We start from the raw sequence: 19,431 nt of genomic DNA, 5'->3' as shown, positions 1-19,431 counted from the left end.
CATGCAAATAACTCATTCATAACTCTTTGAAGCGTACTTAAAAATTGTCATTTCATCGGTCACTTAAACTGTTTTTGTTATTCATTTGAAGAGTGGCAAAAGATTTTTAAAGTAGTTGATAATACAATCAGTTTGATCACCAAACTGAATAAGGCAGGTCGTCTGACATAAGATTAAAATTCTCTGATAAGGATGAGTCTAATTGTTGATGAAATCTGAGAGTTCATGGAATATACCTGCTGGGTTCAAAATGTAAGTGTATTGGTGACTCAACCTTCCACAACTAAATCTCAGGTAAATTATTAGTGCATGGATGTTACTGCTGTGCCACTGTTTTAATTGATTTTAAATGTCATTATGTATTGTAACTTGAGTTTCAAAGTGCTCATCATTCGAACGGCACATCATTCTTTGCCATGTTATCTTCATACAATTGTCTTCTATTATACAGCAGGATGATGGGGGATAGCCACTGTAGAAAGAGCCATTCTTTCAAATGTGGCTGTGCATGCATTATAGTCATTAGAAATCTCTCCATTTAAGAAGCATCACTCACAAACTAAATATAATGAGCCAAGGTTGGATTTTAATGTGATGTTCATTTGAATATGGTCTGTGAAAGAGTAAAGAATTTGCATTTTATTATAGCTGTTGAACTAAAATGTAGCACTTGTTATTATGTGCAAATGCTAAAATAAGTGTATGTAGGTAATGCTTCTTAACTACATCTCCTTGTCATTGTGTAGAGACACGGTCTGACATTAGCTGTGGTAGGTAGGTTTTAATGAGTATGGGAATATTCTACTTCTCGAAAGACACAGATTCAGTTACCAATTAGCTGGACTATGAGAATACAGTGTTCATCACGTTATTTTTCCCCCCTTGCATTAAGTACCAGAAAGAAGAAAGAAAGAAAGAGAAAGAAAGAAAGAAAGAAAGAAAGAAAGAAAGAAAGAAAGAAAGAAAGAAACGGTGAGACACAAAGGAATATGACCTACAGAAACCCTCTCTTGACTGTACGAATGAAGTACTGTAAAGCACATTTTTAGCTCCCTTTAAAGACAGTCATTTTACAGAAAAAGAACAACATTTTCATACTGGAGTTTATCAAAAGCAATATCTGAAGCTGAAATATCATTGCTAAAAACTCACTCCTGCATTACCATCATCGCCACTACATTCATTTTTATTCCTTTAACTTTAAATATTTTCTTTTCAGGTACTTCATATCTCTTCTATCCTTCTCTCTTTATCTTTAACCAAGTGCTTTAAAAAAATTAATGTGCTGGCACACTCTATCACCTGCTTTTCTCCTCGTGTGGTTGGCTGTCGACAAGGCTCCAGGAGTTTGCATCCCAGAGAGACTGCTCAGAAGCCTGTCACAGGGCTCAAAGTTTGTTTGACATCATCAAGCACCTACCTTTAATTGCTTCTTTCAAACACTACTGGGGATCTTGACTATTCAAGCACACCCTTCAATTCAGCAGTACAGTGAAAATGCATTAACCTCCATGGCCCAAGACTGACTTTAGCCCAAAGAGAGAGGTTAAAGTGTTTACTCAAGGAGAGTTGGCATTAATTTTTTAATAACTCCCATTTGTTCAAAGAAGGTTAACAATTAATTTACTATCAATAAAAAGGCTAAAATCTGTACTAATTTACTTTTCTTTTAAGTTAATTTGACAGTATTTTTCTAGTTAAAGCGATAATTAATGCTTATGTCTTAAAATGAAAAAGAACTATATATTAATGTTATTAACAAATACACAAATTAACAAAAGTTTGTGTGTTTGTGTATGTACATACTGCAAAAAGAGTTCTTCCTTTTTTGTATATGTCTGTGTGATACACTGATAAATACCAAATTAAGAAGTGATTGTAAATGTATCTGTATTTTAAGATAATAATCCATGTCGTAATTGTTTAAAAATACATGTTACAAAAAATATTTTATCTTCTTCTCCTAGTTTCTGAATGCTAAAATTCAGCATTGTTTTTCCCACTTTTTTTTATCTTGATTCTACTTAAACATTTTTTGTTTGTTTAACATTTATTCATTTTTGAAAGGCAGAGAGAGACAGAGCGCGAATGGGGAGGGGCAGAGAGCGAGGGAGACACAGAAACAGAAGCAAGCTCCAGGCTCCGAGCACAGGGCTTGAACTCACGGACCGCGAGATCATGACCTGAGCCAAGGTTGGCCACTTAACCAACTGAGCCACTCAGGCACCCCTCTTGGTTCTACTTAGATACCAGATCCTACTAATTGTTCATCCACCAAATAATTTTTAATTAATTTTTGTTCATGCACTATTATATCTTATTTCTGGTTCTCATTCACAATCTTTTGATTATTCTAGCATGTTCTTCTATTTTAGTGTAGTGATTGCCACATGGAGGGGAGGCTGTCTACATTTTGTTGAATGAAGTGAATATACTTGTAGAAGGTGGGTGGTCCCCATGATAACATCCAACTGGTATTCACATCTTGTATAATTAAGTCCTCACCATGAATGTGTGTGGGAACTGTTGACTTGCTTCTGGACAAAAGAATACAGCAAGGGTGATAGGATGTCACATTTGTGATGCATAAGATGTCACATCTTATGTTACATAATATTATAATGCTTGTCTTGCTAGAAGGCTCTGTACTTTCTTGAGTTTCAGGAAGCAAGTAGTCATAATGGGAATATCAGTACGGCAAGGAACTAAAGGCAGCCTTCAGTAAACAGCAAATAAGAAGCTGAGGTAATCAGTATGGTAGCCATAAGAAACTAAATGCTGTCAACAATCATGTTGCTCAGAGTCAACCCTATCCCCAGTCAATCTTCAGATGAGACCACAACCCTGATACCCGATTGTAACTTTGTGACACCTGGAAGTAGAAGACCCGGTTAAGTCATGCCCAGACTCCTAACCCCACAGAAACTATGAGAGTAACTTTTTGTTCCTTTAAGCCTTTAAATGTTTGCTAATATTGTTAAATAGCAGTAGACAGCTAATACGATATTCAGAAATAGGCATTTGAGTTGCTTCTGAAGTATGTTTAATATGTTAAGTTGGCAGGAATGGTCATTCTCTAGCACATCATCTTCTGTTAAAAGAACAATGACTTGTCCTTGCCCACAGGTTTAAATCTATACTCCAGAGCAACTTAACCAAAAATGTAAGATTTTCCACCCACTAGCCAAAGCCACCTTTTATGTACTCAATCTTACCTCTAGTTTTTTCCACATAATAGTTTGGCCAAGCCAACTTATCCACAATTCCTTGAAAGCTTCCTTTACTCAAGAGGGTAAATCAGAAGCATTTGACACTTTCCAGTTATAAATATCCTATTACTATCATTAACTTCATGTATTTAAGGTTTTTAGCTTTATCATTTGGATAAGTGTGAGCTGGGATGAAAGAATAAAAAGTTTCTAGGTCTGTTATGAACTTATCACCAACATAAGGACTTTCCTTCTAATTTCAATTCATCATTTGTAAAATAAGATATAACATGGCCTACCACAAAAGGTAGAGCAACTGTTCTAGTCTGTGAGATTTTAAGTTCACAAAGCAATTTTTCCCTAGGGTGATGCTTATGCGGAAATGAAGATCCAAATACAAGTCAAACATTACTTACCCGTAAATTCTTAATCTGCAATGTTCCTTGTTCTTGTATAGTTGCTCTTGGATCTCTACCCAGGAAAGTAAATCCCTCCTTTAACCAGCTAATTACAGGAAGAGGGTCACCAGTTGCTTTACATTTCAGCAACGCTGTGCCATCTACTGCTAGTGTTTGGTTGGCCGGGCCTTGTAGAATTATGGGTGGAGGTCTATCTGTCAAAACTAAAGGATACGAATATTTTCAGGATATTTTAACTTCTAAGAAGTTATATTATACGATTAGATGTGAATTACACACATATTATAATTTATTCAGCATATTCTTTATCCATTATGTATTTATCGTCTATATATACTATACATACGTTATATTTACTGAGGACATACTATTATTTGTAACTAACTCTGAATTACCGACAGTAGATGACAACAAAATAAATTCTGACATTTTAGTATTGTTGAAAGTCTTAATCATATTGAAATTAAAATTAAAATATAGAGAGCTCATGGCAGTTATTCATAAAATGTCCATTTTGTCTCTTATAGGCATATTTAAGAAAGTCTGTGGAGTGTCATATGGGTATAAACAATTTTTACTTTTGCTTTTATTAAAATATATGCATAATACTTAATATCTCCCTTCAAAGCACCTTGCTGTATTCACATAGATTATGATATTTTGGTTGATGTAAGTTACTAGGTATAAACACTTTATTTCCAAGACTATGACACTGGGAGTTAGAGTATAGTAATCCAATTCGGATGACATGATTTTACTATTCCTCAGAATTAAGCAAAAAAATCTGTTTGTACTATATTTGCGGTATGAAAAAATAGCGTTTTCATTTCAAATAAGTGTTTACCTATATATCAATTTCTATGTTCATCTGGGTAAAATTTATACAATATCATAAACTTCTAGTTCAGTGTTTTTTAAAAAATATTTTGTAGCAGTATTTGCAGTGCCTTTGGAAGTATTTCATAATGATTTAGGAAGTATATCAGAATGTATAGTATGATTTAAATGGGTGATACAAATAGGGACACAATTGGATGCAAACTTTCATCCAGAACTCATTAGAACACTACATAATAAAGCTGACATGTCCATCCATGTCCAAGTGAGGCTTTCTTAAGAGAAAGTTCTGTATTCAGCATAGAGTTTGGTTAGCTACCCGAAATATTTATGTATGTTTCTATTACATTTATGATATAATTACCAAAAATCTTTATATCATATATAAACACAAACTTCCACAGAAAGGAAAAAAAAAGAATGGTGGATTTTAATGATTTAATGATTGCTAACCAACTATGAGGAGAAAGTGGCTTTGAAGAAAGTAATCTTGTGTTAAATATACATAATCAAAATATCATTTTGCTCATTAATACTCTAATATTCTTAGTCCACAGCTTTCATGAACAATAGTTTATATGATTAGCTATTTCCCAATCCATATGCATCATATTTACTATTAGAATTCATGGTTTGGGGGGAAAAACATTAAATTAACCAGCACTTTCATAGCCTACCACGAGAAAGCCAACAAATTTTAATTTAAAATAGAAGTTATGAAATAGATCCACTGCATGTCAAGATACAGTGGATTTTTAATCACACTAAAACTACTACCTCAAAATATATATTACAATGTGTGCTTAGGTCTGTGTGTGTGTGTGTGTATGTATGTAAATAAATATATATTTGTAAATGTACACATATATATACATAAATATATATATGTAACAACCTTATAAAAACCTAAGAAAACAATAAAATTTTGTTTTATATTATTTGTAAAGAAAAATTAGAACCAGTTATTTCCTGATTTTCTTGAACAAATTCTTCATTTTAAAAATAAATAAAATATCTTCAGATAGTGTGAAAACACGATATACACCAATACTGACTCATCTAGCAGTAACTGCACAAACAGATATTCAAACTGAATATTCATGGAAATTACTTTCTTTATGGGTCATAAGTAGAAGGCCAATTCACAAAATATTATAAATGATTTCTAAATTTAATGAGAAAAATGGGTCTGCATTACCAGGGTAGAATCTATTTATTCAATTTTAAATATTCCTACTCCTTTGTTTCAATTTAAATATCTCTACAGAATTCAGGTAATTTCTTATGACCTGTTTTTATTTTTATATCCCTGAAATCATTAGATACAGCCAAGGACATCTAATTAGTTTCTTTCTTTTTTATTGCTCAAATGAGTAGCTCAAAGTCTTTTTAATGAATTTGATCAATAAAGTAATTGAAAATCTCCTGGCCAGAAGGAATTTTCAGTTTCAAAGATGTTATGCGTGAGAGATGACCACAGGTTTCCATGACACTGAGGTCAAAGGTTAAATGAACATTTAGGGTTTCCAGTGATCTGTGAACAACTCCACGGTTTTCTCTAACTATGCATTATAAATCCTCAATAAACCATTCATATAAGATCATGGTGTGACATTTATTGTCAATATAATATATAAATACATTTCTTCTTTCCAGTCCCTTTAGATTCTATTGACTCTACTCAGAATTCTCATTACAATTTTCTCATTCTCTGAGATACAGAGCAAAAGAAAAGAAGAAATGAACAGTACCAATGAATTAATGAGAAGGTCTTCTAAAAGGATATTTTGAAATTCAAGTATATTGAAGCATCTTCATTCAATCTATAATCAGTAAAATTATCACTCAACAGAACATTTCATCACCATTAGCAATCTCATCTCATATGAACACTTGAGTTAAAAATACTTCCCAGAAAGGAGTTTAAGTGCAAAAATGTAGCAACAGAAACATCTCTATGGATGTTTTGCTTGTTTCTCTGAACACAACATACGTTTTTATTCTACACTGGAATTTCAATTGGCTCTAAATTGCCCTGGGTCACACCCTCCAAAAAATGTTCCAAATGAAAATGATAGCTCATGTACCATTAAATTGTTAACTAATCTGAAAAATTCAAAACTATGAATAGAAGCAAAGTCATCAGCCAATGTGGCAAGTTAATATTAAGAAACAGTTATTTATAATAATAGTGTCTGTGTGTGTGTATGTGTTTATGTCTTGAAGTTAGAGTTTTTTACTGTCAAAATCAATAACTCTATAACCTTCATTCAATGTTTTTGCAAAAGGATCTTTACTTTGTGATTGCTTACTTAAGTAAAAATCAATGTAGGAATTAATATTCATGCCAGTTGTAACAAAATGTTCACAATCATTTCAGTCATCAGGTTTAAACTTATTTATCACTCTTTTACTTTGAACCTCAGAAACAAAGCTAGAATAACTACTGTTCCATGAGATTACGTCATCAACCAACACCAGGAAAATAAAAGTCTTCCTTTTCATCGCATCGGACATGATTCGGAATATCTGTCCTATCAATCGGCTCTTCTAATTCATCAATTTTGCTTTCTAAAATATGGTTTGTCTTTTATATAACAATTTCTTTATTTAGAAATGTTTTAGAGTCTGTCCTTTGTAAAATAATATAAGCAGCTAGATTAAAGTGGAGGTCTTCAGGATTATGTTTGGAATATCTTTTATATATATCATATATATATCATTATATATATATCATATATATCGTATATATGATATATATCACATATATATCATATTATATGATATATAACACATATACAGTATATATGATATATATATCATATATATATAAAACAACTTAGGCTATGGCCAGAATATCTTGTTTTCCCAGTATATGTACCTGGATATTTTTGTTAATGGTAGAAAATATATGGACTTTAAAAGGATGAATAATTATCTTTTATTTCTTTTAAAAAATACATAGGTATTAAGGATCAAAACTCTTGCCCATATAAAGGAAGAATTTCTTAGCATTGTTACTCTTGAACCTGACTTCTTTCAGTTTCATGACAGGTCTCTGCAACATCAGCAGGTACAGCTATTAATGACTGAATGTTCCCTCAGCCAATGTTTGTCTGTTCCATTCATTCCTATTCCTAACAGGTGCTGAATCAGGCAATATCATGGACAGATATTAAAAAAAATATTTCCTTTCTATTAATTTTAAATTACCACATAATATACATGTAAGTTTGATTTATAAAAGTGAATCAAATTTCATGAGCAGAGAAGGAAGAAAATCAAAGAGGTCACAAACCAAAATTCTTGAATCTCAGAAGTCAGCATCAAGGGAAAATAAAAACCTCACAAACCTCAGAATATAGGAGAATAAGAGAGAATTTTTGTTTTAGTCATCACAGAACAGGGCTTAAATTCATACTCAGGGTCAGGAAGTATCTAAACCTGCCTACCTATCAATTGTGACAAATAAGCAATCAGGGGAGAAAAAACAGATTATGAAAATCGCTATATTTTTTTCAACTATCACTATAAATGTAGCCGTTTCAGTTAAGATTTATAGTACATATGTACAAATAAAAAATAATAATTTTAGGATCCATCAGTAGTTTGGAAGGTATTTAATTAATTTACCTTAGTCAATGAATAATTAAAAAGTTATAGGATATCATAATGTGATTACCTAACTGAAAATTCATCTGTTTCCATTGATAATATTAAACATGATATCTCTTCCTCTTTCATGAAATCAAATTATTAATATCCATCAGAAGCAATCATGTCAGCATAAGACTAAAAACATATACAGATGACATTATACACACGAAGTATGATGTCATTTATTTAAAATAAGGCATCATTTTATTTTTAAGAATAAAAGAGATAATCTTTGATATTCTTCTTTGGGAAAGCAAATGGTATTAAATCAAGGAGAACTAGAAACTGTTAAAAATGTTATTTTACCTAGAGTTAAACTTAGAAGATAAGCATTCATTTACATAGTTAGCAACCCAAAAATTTCACTTGGTTAAAATGGATCTTGAAACAAAAAGTACTATTTTCCTAAGACAAATCAAACAACAATATCGCACCATCAGTAACTTCCAGTTGAGCTTTTGCTAAAATGCTTCCAGCCACAGTTAGGGCCTGGCAGATATAATAACCCGCGTCTGATCGTTGAATGTTGGTTATTGTGAGGTCTCCAGTTGGCGAAACAGAGCATCTACTGTTGGGTTGCTGGGGTTGGTTTGGGAAAAGCAAGTTCTGTGGAAGAAACACAATCTCATCAATATCTTTTCCCATTCAGAAGGACAATTACATTAAAAATGGCTATTATGATTACTGGAATATTGTTGGGAAAAGAAAATAAAGTTATTATAAAAATATGGTGTTGAAATGACTAAATGCCACATAGTGTTTCACTGGGAACTTTTTCCAAATCATGCAAAAATAATGTGCTCTAAGAAGTCAACATGCTCTATTCTGAAGGAATAATCCTTTAAAATACCTGGATCTTTATCTTAACCATTTACTCTCTCCCTGACTTACTGCTAGTTACTCAATATCTTTGAAACATGATTTACTCATCTGTAAAATGGGCATAATAATGACTCTCATCAGACATTGTGATAATGTGGAATGTAACTTAACTATGCATGTGAATTATGAACTGCATATTACTAAGGAATGCAAAATCAATTTCCACTTATCATTTTGAATACTTGATGTAATTGTCTGAATTTCTCATAAAGATATTCAAAAGGGTGTGGCTGAGACTGACAGAGAGAGACAGCCAAATCTTCTCCTGCTATAAGATTTCTGCAGATTGTAACAGGTTTTTTTAAAATGTTTATGTATTTTGAGAGGGGGGGTGGGGTAAAGAGAAAGGGAGAAAGAGAATCCCAAGCAGGCTCTGCACTCTTAGCACAGGGCATGATGTGGGGCTCGATCCCACCAAATGTGAGATCATGACCTAAGCCAAAATCAAGAGTCGGACGCTTAACTGACTGAGCCACCCAGGTGCCCAAGTAACAGCTTTGAAAGGAGGTAGGTTTAAACAATACCATATATGCAAGATTAAGCAAATCATTGAAAATAAAAAGGAGATGCATAATGCTTCTGAAGTGTGCATGTGCCCTTAAAGAATTTCATAATATGGACTTTTTATGAAAAATTATTTTATTATACATCTCACATTAAACACAAGCAGCTTAATCATAAAACTTTGAAAGTCCCTATATGAGAACAGTAATGTTAACTTGGATGACCCATGTTGCTTTACTGTTGTTCAATTAGGTAAAACATTTGGGTATAACAAATCATATTGAGATATGTTTCCAGGTTGGATTATAAATAAGAACATATCAATTTTTATGTTGTATTTACTTACAAAAAAGCACATTATAACCCTCTGGGATCTGTTTCTCGACATAGTAATTAATTTTCCAGGTTTGTAATTAAACAGTTTCAATACGTTACAATCAGGAGGTAATAACATTCAATTAAAGGCCTAAGACACATTTTCACCTTAAAATGTTTTTACCCTTGAAGTAATACCAATGGAAGAGGATAAAATAGGGTATTAACACTTTTCAATTACGCTAAATGACTTTAATCCTACGAATGATGTCCTACTTTAATTAGAAGCTCTTCTCTTTATTGCAACATGATGGATGTCCACTTTATTAGATTTGAGTGTGACACTATAAGCCCACTTTACATAAACATTACCATGTTATTAAGCCCTTTCTAAAAGAACTGATGTTTGCAAGCATGTCAGGAATATAATTTCAAAATGCTATTGCCCTCCTATAAAACTTGTATTACTATATAAGGCTCGACATTTTCATGCATATGAAATAATCTGAGAACAAGCTAATTCTCTTGTGGAATCCAAATATATTACTGAAATAAACCACCTAAAAAAGAAGGGTCTAAATTTTAAAGCTACTTGCAAATGATACAATAACTCAAAGTATGCACTTTCCTGCAATTAGCCATTAGAATACTAATTTACATAGTACTAATACATCAGATAGGCTTAATTCTCTCTGGGATCTCTTCCTCTACAACGTAATATCAGTCCACCTTCTAAATGATTCGTTGACATGGAAAATGGCATATGATTGAGGTTAACCCATCATCTTTATTCGCTGCTTGTGTGACATAGGCACAAGAAAATGGATTGCAAGCAAAACCCAGGAATTCTACAGAACTCCTCTTGCCCTGAAGTGGCTGGGTATCCTATTAGTGCTAATAGGCATTATCAGCACATATTGAGGAATATGGACCATTAAGTCCAGGCTCTTAACTCTCTCCACTGATGGAGAGTCATAGATCACTGTAAAAATTGGATACTGGAGACAGTAAGACCGATTTATTTTTCCTAATATTCCAATTCATAATTTAAAACTTTACAATTTGCTCAAGCAATTCACTTTTATTCTCATTTACAGTCTCTCTCTCTCTCTCTTTCTCTCTCTGATGCAAGGGAGATAGATGAAGATAAGAAAACCAGACCTATGAACATAGTCAAATCAAATTATCTAACTGGAATTTTTTTCCAGAGATTAATGTCTCTGGGATTACATGCCACTTTGTCAAATAACAGAAAAAGAAGTACCTTAATGCTATTTGATTACTTTAAAAAACATTAAAGCAGAATGTAGCATATTTAAATATCATGTTTATTGGGCCACAGGACAAAAACATGTTCTGTTTTGACCAAAACATTATGATGCAATATCTTGTATCAACCTAGAGCTATTTTAGGGCATGATATTTACACATGGTATAGCTGTATCTATATAATAACAACATATATAATAATGGGATTTGACTCAATACATGGATTTAAAGTGTAAATTTGCAACAATCAAGTTTCTCTACATCATTATATTTATAAAATTGATAAATAAATAACATATTCATATCACTATGTTTGCTATCAGTGGCTTAAAGGAGTAACTTTTATGGACCCCATAGCCCCCCAGGGTGGGTGAAGGGAGGGAGCTACAGGAAAGAGAAAGGATCTTGTAGAGCTACCACGGCTCTGTAGGGTTCACCCATCCTAGGTTTCTCAAACACTGTGTGAGTCTGGGGCTTGGTGAGGGGCAGTAGTGTCTGGGCAGTGGGGAAGTTCAGGTCCTGGCATCCCTGGCCTGAGCAGAAGTATGAACTTGCCACTTCAGCCAGGATACAGGGGAGGCACTTCACATTCTCCTCATTTCTAACATCTTGTCAGACCTTCATAATGTGCAAAGCAGTTTCACGTAGAAACCAACTTAATCATGTAATCCTCATAACTTATGCAAAGTAAAATGTATTATTCTCACACTTTAGATTAAGAAAAGAAGCTTCAGCGAGGTTAAATAGTGCTATAAAGATCGCACACTCATAAGGAGGGAAAATGGCTTTTGAATTCTTTCCTTTTTCAAGGTGTTTGTGTGTGCACATGTGCATGCACACACATGTGTGATAACTCTTTCATGTTGCTTTATACTCACTTTAGAGTTCAGGATGTTTTCATCAAAAAGCAAATTTTAAGTGAAGAATCAAGAACTTTTGTGAGTAGAAATCTATTCAGTCACTAAGGAGTTAAAAAAATGAATATTAAAGCCTGGAATAGTTCTTTTTTTTAAAGTCTATTTATTTATTTGGCGGGGGGGGGGGGGAGAGAGGGAGAAAGAAAATTCTAAGCAGGCTCTGTCAGTGAGAAACCTGACGTGGGGCTTGAACACATGAACTGTGAGATCATGAACTGAGCCCAAATCAAGGGCCAGACCATCAACCGGCCGAGCTACCCAGGCACCTCAGGCCTGGAACATTCTGATGTGGGATAAAGCAATGGACAGCACTTCATCTCATCTTTCTATCACTACCTTTACATCCCATAAATCATAAGGGAAGTGAATCAAACAAGGAGCTTGAGGAAAGGGAGAAAAACAGTTTGTCTATCTTATACTGAGTTGCTAAAACTGCTAATTTTGGGTAGTACAGGAATGTATAGGAATCCATGGCATTTAAAGATGATGATGAAGTCAAACATCCTGATGCTTCTCTACTCAGATAATCATACATAAATTCTGACCAACAGGTTTTTTTTTAACATAGCCTAAAAATCTATCATCTTTGGCAAGGTTTTTAGATTTCCTCAGACTCTTAATCATGGTTTTCATCATTCCCCAGGAAATTCTTCCAGAATTTGGACTAACAATAACAGGGGCTGAAATCTCTTTCTGAGAACTGTATGCCTCCTTGAAGATGATTCTGGAAAGTCTACAACAAAAATATCTCTGGGTCCTTTAGGAACTCACTGATAAGTCCTTAGGCAAAGAACAGTTTCTAGTGTAAGCTAGAAATGTCATTCATTGCCTGAGAACCTAGAGGCCAAGTGCTTGTCCAAGTTTGGGCCAAGTTGTAAGTGAAAAAAAAAATAGTGTATTAAATTGACTTTGAGCAGAGAGTCTGAAAGGCCATGCCACCCAGAGATAGCCATGAGTGGACAAACCAGGGCATGGCAAAGAGCAGACAAGTGTTGGCTCTTTCTGGTATATAATGTGTTATATACCCCGCTATGAAGGAACCCAGAAGAGATGATGGAAGTAAATACTTCTCCCACTCTTAAATGGAAGTATCCTTAAGTTACTGGTAAAGAAAAGGTATTTATACTATCTATCCATGAAAGGGGATTGAAACTGGTTTCTAGGTGGACTGATAAAGGAAATATTGTTTGGCCGTTTTACATGTGCCTGGGATAGTCTAAGCACTTTTTATATACAAACTCATTTAATAATCCCAATTCCACTCACTGCAAAGAAGTAAAATTATTTTTCTGTTCAGAGATTTTAAGTAGCTACAGATGAGACTTTTTCATATAATTTAGTTACACAGAGTTGTACCTATTCTTTTTAAGAGACAAAATTTTGGACAACTCACACTAGACAATAAAGAACATTATATTTGAACATTGTTCTCTCCTTAGAAATAAAATAAATACATCATTGATAGCAAGAAAAGCCAGACAAAGTGAGGAGCACCAGAGATAGGAGGGGTTCAGAAGAGCAGTCAAAGTTCACACTCACCTGGCTGCCTTCTTTTTGCCAAAAAACAGCTGGCTGGGGGTTTCCTTTAGTTTCACAGGGAAATGTCACTGTTCGACCTTGAGCAACAATCTGATCTCTTGGCCTAACCACAAACTGTGGAGGAGCTATAATTTAAAAGGAAAGAAAGTATATAAATATCAACCATTGACAAAGAAAAAGATATCAGAGAAAATCTGGCAGTACATGGATGGCTCAGTGCCAGACAGAAGCTACAGTTTTTATTTTATTTTTTTTAATTTTGTGAAGCATTTTCCAAAACATGATGGGGAAAGGAGAAGAGCACTCTATAAAATATAAGGAAAAGAAAAGTAAATTTATCAGTAGACATTTTCTAAATGTATATTATTAATCCTGTAGCTCATATATTTGCATAGGAAAATAGATTTTTAATGATGTTCTAATGTTTTTAAGGAAAAACATGGTTTCCCAATTTGGTTTTGTGTTTTGCATAGATAAAGGTAAAAAAAAAATCACTTCATTATACAAGTATCTCTTCTGAAATTAGTCTATTCACAAATATTGGCCATTCCTATATTATTTGTAAGACGTTGTTCTATGTGCAGAGATACCAGAAAGCTTAAAATATAATTCCTATCCTCAAAGTGTTTATAATCTAGAATTGAAGAGTTAATGTGTTGAAGACATCAAAGGATTGAAGAGCTGGGAATTAAATACAAATATAACTAATGATATAATGTCACCTATGAAAGTAGTTGCTTCTACTTAATTCATTTCATTTAGATAAATAAGCATTAGTCAGACAATTACTATGTTCCCCTACAGGACACTAAAGATACAGAGATAAAAAGTATCTATCTTGCAGCTTTCAAGGAACTCACAACCTAAGGGGAAACACAAAACATGATGACAACAGCAAAAGGAAGGTAAAACAATGATCTAAAACCATGCTAAGTTCAATGATTGATGTGCTTTCAGAGCACAGCACAGAGGTATCCCATTCTGTTATGGCAACTACGAAAGGGTTTTTGCAGAAAGTGCACATCATGGGGGCATTAAGGAAAGGGCAGCATTTAGGTAAGTGGTGAAATGAGCACATTCCAAGCAAGGAGTTTACTGAGCAAAGTGCAAGAAGCAAGAACACATCTCGTATACACTGTGTAATCTGGCAGAAATGAAGGGTCCAGGTTTTGTAAATATCATTGGCTAAAAAAGATGGATTTGGATGCAGCCTAAGAAAGTCTTTGAGAAGCCCAAGTGGGGATTTTCTTCAGGCTCTTTCTACGCTAAGGAGTGCTTGATGCAAAGCAAAATCGTTGGAAAATTTAACCCTCTCAGGAATAAGATATGGATTGTGAGGGAGGCACATCAGTCAACAAAGTAGGAAGTCTGGTTGGAAGATGAGGGAAATGACATAGGCAGAGATAATGAGACCTACACATGAGTAGCTCCATTAGAAAAGAGAATAAAATGATGGGGGTAAAAATCCTAAGGAAGTTCAGGTTTAAGTTGGGAGTTAACTGTAAAAAGAAAGAAGAAAGTGAAAGACAGGAGACAGTATATCTGGAAGTTTTCACAATGACATCTTCTACATATCAAAGCCCACTCCTGTTGAAGAAAAAACAGCGTATTTATTCCATGACTTTTCTCATCATCTGTTTACACTTTAAATCATTGCTGATGCTGAAAAACTTAAGACCAAGAAAAAAACTTTAAAATCAATGTTAATTTTTAAAACCTGCTCTACATGGCAACCATCCTAAAATGTGAACTCTAAACAATTAGAACAAAAAAATGACATTCAATAAAGGTCTTTACCCAAAATTCTTTCAGCCCTTCAGGAGTACACAAGAGCAGGTCCAAGAACAGAGTAAATGTAGGGTAGCCTCACACATATAACAAATTACTCATTCTTACAAGAATGCTAGTATAGAAACAGCAGCCGCATTTTTTTTTTAATTCACTGAGATTTGTAGTGACTTATTTTTTGGTGTTCTATTAGACTGCCTCCCAACTCGACACATTCAACACATACCCCAGGGAGAGCGGGAATAAATCTACTAAGTGAAATTTTCTTCTATAACTATAGATAACAGAAGACTCAGTCTAACGGGATGGAGAACCCAGATTTATGGATCTATTTGAAGAGAATGTGGTTTATGTTGCCTTGCATTTTCAGGAGATTACTTGCCTCTTACAATCTTCTTGTTATTTCTACACAATTTCACTGAATCAGCAGATACATTGATTTTTGTTCCATGTTTTCTAATAGGAATGATAGATTAAATCAATGTTACAAAATTACTTCAGGGACAACTCTTAAAACATTGCAATGTCCATTTTTCAGGGAAGAGGTGAAACTACCAGATTATTTACACCAAACAAGACTTAAGATTGGTCTCTATTGTCTGTAATATCCAAGAAAGTAATGTATATTAAGTAAAATTTAATGATCAAATATAGTTCCCACTTCTTAGTAATCCTATGAAAGACAAGTTTAGTGCCAATATGGACACTAACTAAGCCAGAAGTATTGAGTAACTTAGCTTGTATCTCATTAAATAAAAAGTAGATTTAGTAAAAATCATTTAACAGTATGATAGAAGTCACATATTCAGCTTATTTGTTCATTTGTATTGCTTTGGCTCACATAACTAGTTAGTAAAATCTTACAGCTCCATATGTGCTATGAAGCCCTTTCCTTATATAATTAATTTTTAAAATGAAATAACCGAGAATACACATGATTGAAATCATCAAATGAAACACCAAATTACAAAATGAAAATATATTTTATAGTTTTCAGCATATTATGCCTACTCTGTATCTATCCATCTATTTCAGTAAAATGAACATCTATACTTTAATTATAACTACAGATTTCCTTAAATTTTTAAGCTTTTAAGAACTTGTTAGTAGATGAGTGATTTTGCAAAATGCTTTTGGAGTCTAGATCCTATAATTTTAACCAGCTGCTAAAAGATACCCCCCAAAAGGACTGGCAAATGACCACATCAATCTCTCCACTTTCCTGAAAACATAGGATTCATTCATTTATTCATTCAAAATGCATTGATTGACTACAAATTATGAGACATTCTGTTTGGTACAGAGGACGGAAAGCCAAATAAAAAATCAGCAGAAACTCCCAAGTAAATAAGTAAATAAACACAAATACAGAAGAGTATGATTTGTATAATAATACAAATAGCAGTGGGCATTGGGTGAGAAAGCTTGGAAAAGCAGCAAACAGACCAGGTGATGAACATGGAAGATGAAGATGCCAGAAAGGGCTATGGTTGAGTTGTGTTTTGAAGCACAAGTAAGAGTTCACTGGATGAAGAGAAGCAGGTCACTTGGAACAGACAGAAGCAGACATAAGGCAGAGACACAAGGGGCTGGATGTGTTAGTGGAGGGTAAATGACCTTAAGAATAAAAAGATGGAGATTCAAAAGTGTTAGAGGGACAGATAATTTGCGCTAAAATAGCTTAAATTTTGCTCTGAAAGCTATGGATACCTGTTCAAAAATGTTGATGCAAGAAAGATGTAATAAAATTTGTGTTTTAGATAGACTGTTCTTTGTAAAAGAGAAAGGACAGATGTGAGGCTGGAAAATCGTAGCAAGCTGGGCAGAAAATCCAGTAGAGGACCGTTAGTCATGGTAGCAACTAAAGAAAACATTTCATCAGAACTCTTAAAGGACAAAGAAATTCTGCAATATTACAATGTAATATTTGCTAATAATGATAGAACCTAAGAAGGCAGGGAATCCATTTTTTTTGAGTTTTTTCCCAATACTGAACTTTTTGAAAGACCTCTAACAAAATACTCTCAGCATTTGTGTTGTTCATGCTGTGAAGTACTCTTCCACATGATGTTTATTTATATTGTATTTTTATTCCAAATTATTATAAATATACTCCACTTCTAATGTACCAAATAGTTTCTTATCACCAGAACTTAAGCCACACTGGAATGGGACTCACCTTTATCATTTCTAAAATTAAACAAACAAAAATAAACATATCAAAGCCAAGCAAAAAAATTCAAAAGTATTTAAGTCTCTGAAAATGTACATCCTTTCCTATTGTCACTTTCATTTGGACCACCAAACAAATTGCATCAATCACTTTTACTTCTGTGGACTCTGTCTGCTCAAGATCTATATTGCAATCTTCTGTGAAGGGATATCAGCTGAAGGAATTTATTTTTGAGGTTTTAAAATAAAAAACTGCATCAATAATTCTTCTGCTAACATTTCACATTTTCAGTATTTCTGCCAGGTGGCAGTGAAAATGGTTTGAAAAGGCAGTGCTTGGCTGAAGGTACCAATGGGAGGGAGTAGACAGAGAGGTGGCATTTTATCAATACGGCACGGTAGCAAAAAGTGTGCTATACATAAAATGGATTTTCTATGATGCTCTCATTATACATAAAAAAAACATGATTGGGTCCTCAGGATGACAATTCAAAACACACATTTAAACCCAATGTGAATTAAAGAGGTTGAGTTATAAACTCCAGAAGAATATGCTACTTACAGAAATGGCAATTCTCTTACATATTTCTAAGACAGAAGACTATAAAATACATATTTATATCCTCTCTAAAATCCAAAAGCAGTAGACAAATCTTTTGTGGCTGCGATGTAATAACAGAGTTGCTTAATCTGCTAAATGATTATACCTTATTGTTACAGCTGTAACAAGAAGTGAGATGAAGAAAACAGTGGTACAATTCAGTGTTCAATTGATACTCACAAGTTAAAAACAATAGCTTTAGAGGAAGAACGTGTTGTGTGCTTTCCAGAGAAGTATAACCACATATAAAAAGGTCAATTAAGATTAGAGGTCTGGTATTGTTCACTTGAAACTGCATTTTTGAGAATTTAAATACAATGCACAGTAAATTAGATTTGATTTCTGCTAAATTATGCTTTGATACTGCATTCAGCCCAAGTTGGCTTCAATCAAAGTCACGCTACAGCTCTGTTATGCTAATGCCCCGCTGGTGGAAGTGAGTGGGTGTTATGGAAATCAGATGGCTGAACATGAGTAGGAAGCATAGGCCATGCATGAGGTGGGCTTGGGGATGAGGGGATGAGGGAACCAAAGGTTAATCACATCATGTTCCGAGTTGTTTTTACAGGAAAATATGACTTTCTATGGCAGGCATGAACATGGAGATAGTCATGCAGCCGTTGCATACATTAATATGTGACAGGATAGTTACAGGCACACTCAGCAGATCTTTCTTTGGGTGTAATTTTTGCTTGACTGAATAAGCTTCTTATTCTGTAATAATAAACATTTTGAAATATGTATCTTAAAGAAGTAGAACATGTTTTTTGGCTATTTAATATTTTTTTGCTTGTTAAATTCTAAAATATTCTATAAGCATGTTTGAAAAACACACTCATTTGTCATATGCTTGTGTTAAATATTTGTTGAGTCATAAATTGCTGAATACAACAATAATCAACATTAATTGAGTGCTTATTAAATGTCAGGGAGTACGCCAAACCATTTGCAGGCCTTGTCTCACTTAATATTCAAAGAATCCTATGTCTTAACTACTACCATTATGATATGAAGATCACAAACTAGATCCTATAAAGGGAACACAGGTTTTTAAGATTAAAGCACTAGATTGGAGAACAGGTTTGACTTATGGTGCATCTAACACCACTGTTGGAACTCTTAAACACTGAGCCTTTAGATTAATTTATCTGACTTCAAACCATGATCTGGCTAAAATTTGTCATCTCTAGTACCAAACAGAAAAGTAAGAATTATACGCTATGGTCTCCAATATGGTTTCCAATATGGCATAATGATGTTAAAATCATAACATTATGTTTTTCCTAAATATTTGCTTTGTTAAAGTAGCAGAAAACCTATGA

At 33.7% G+C, this 19,431-nt stretch overlaps 1 protein-coding gene across 1 annotated transcript in view; it reads right to left on the bottom strand.

Annotated features, from left to right (window-relative positions):
• Positions 1–19,431, bottom strand: part of ROBO2 (roundabout guidance receptor 2) — a 600,254-nt gene that overhangs the window by 100,720 nt on the left and 480,103 nt on the right. The window contains exons 9-11 of the mRNA XM_042998321.1: positions 13,549–13,673; positions 8,557–8,728; positions 3,626–3,831 (exon numbers count right to left, since the gene is read on the bottom strand). Of these exons, the coding sequence (XP_042854255.1) occupies positions 3,626–3,831; positions 8,557–8,728; positions 13,549–13,673 (503 nt within the window). The remainder of the gene's footprint in view (positions 1–3,625; positions 3,832–8,556; positions 8,729–13,548; positions 13,674–19,431) is intronic.

Source organism: Panthera tigris, chromosome C2, assembly GCF_018350195.1.
Source record: "Panthera tigris isolate Pti1 chromosome C2, P.tigris_Pti1_mat1.1, whole genome shotgun sequence".
NCBI classification, from domain to species: domain Eukaryota; kingdom Metazoa; phylum Chordata; class Mammalia; order Carnivora; family Felidae; genus Panthera; species Panthera tigris.
The sequence above is the reverse complement of the archived record's forward strand: the minus strand, read 5'-3'. Positions and strand labels throughout refer to the sequence as shown.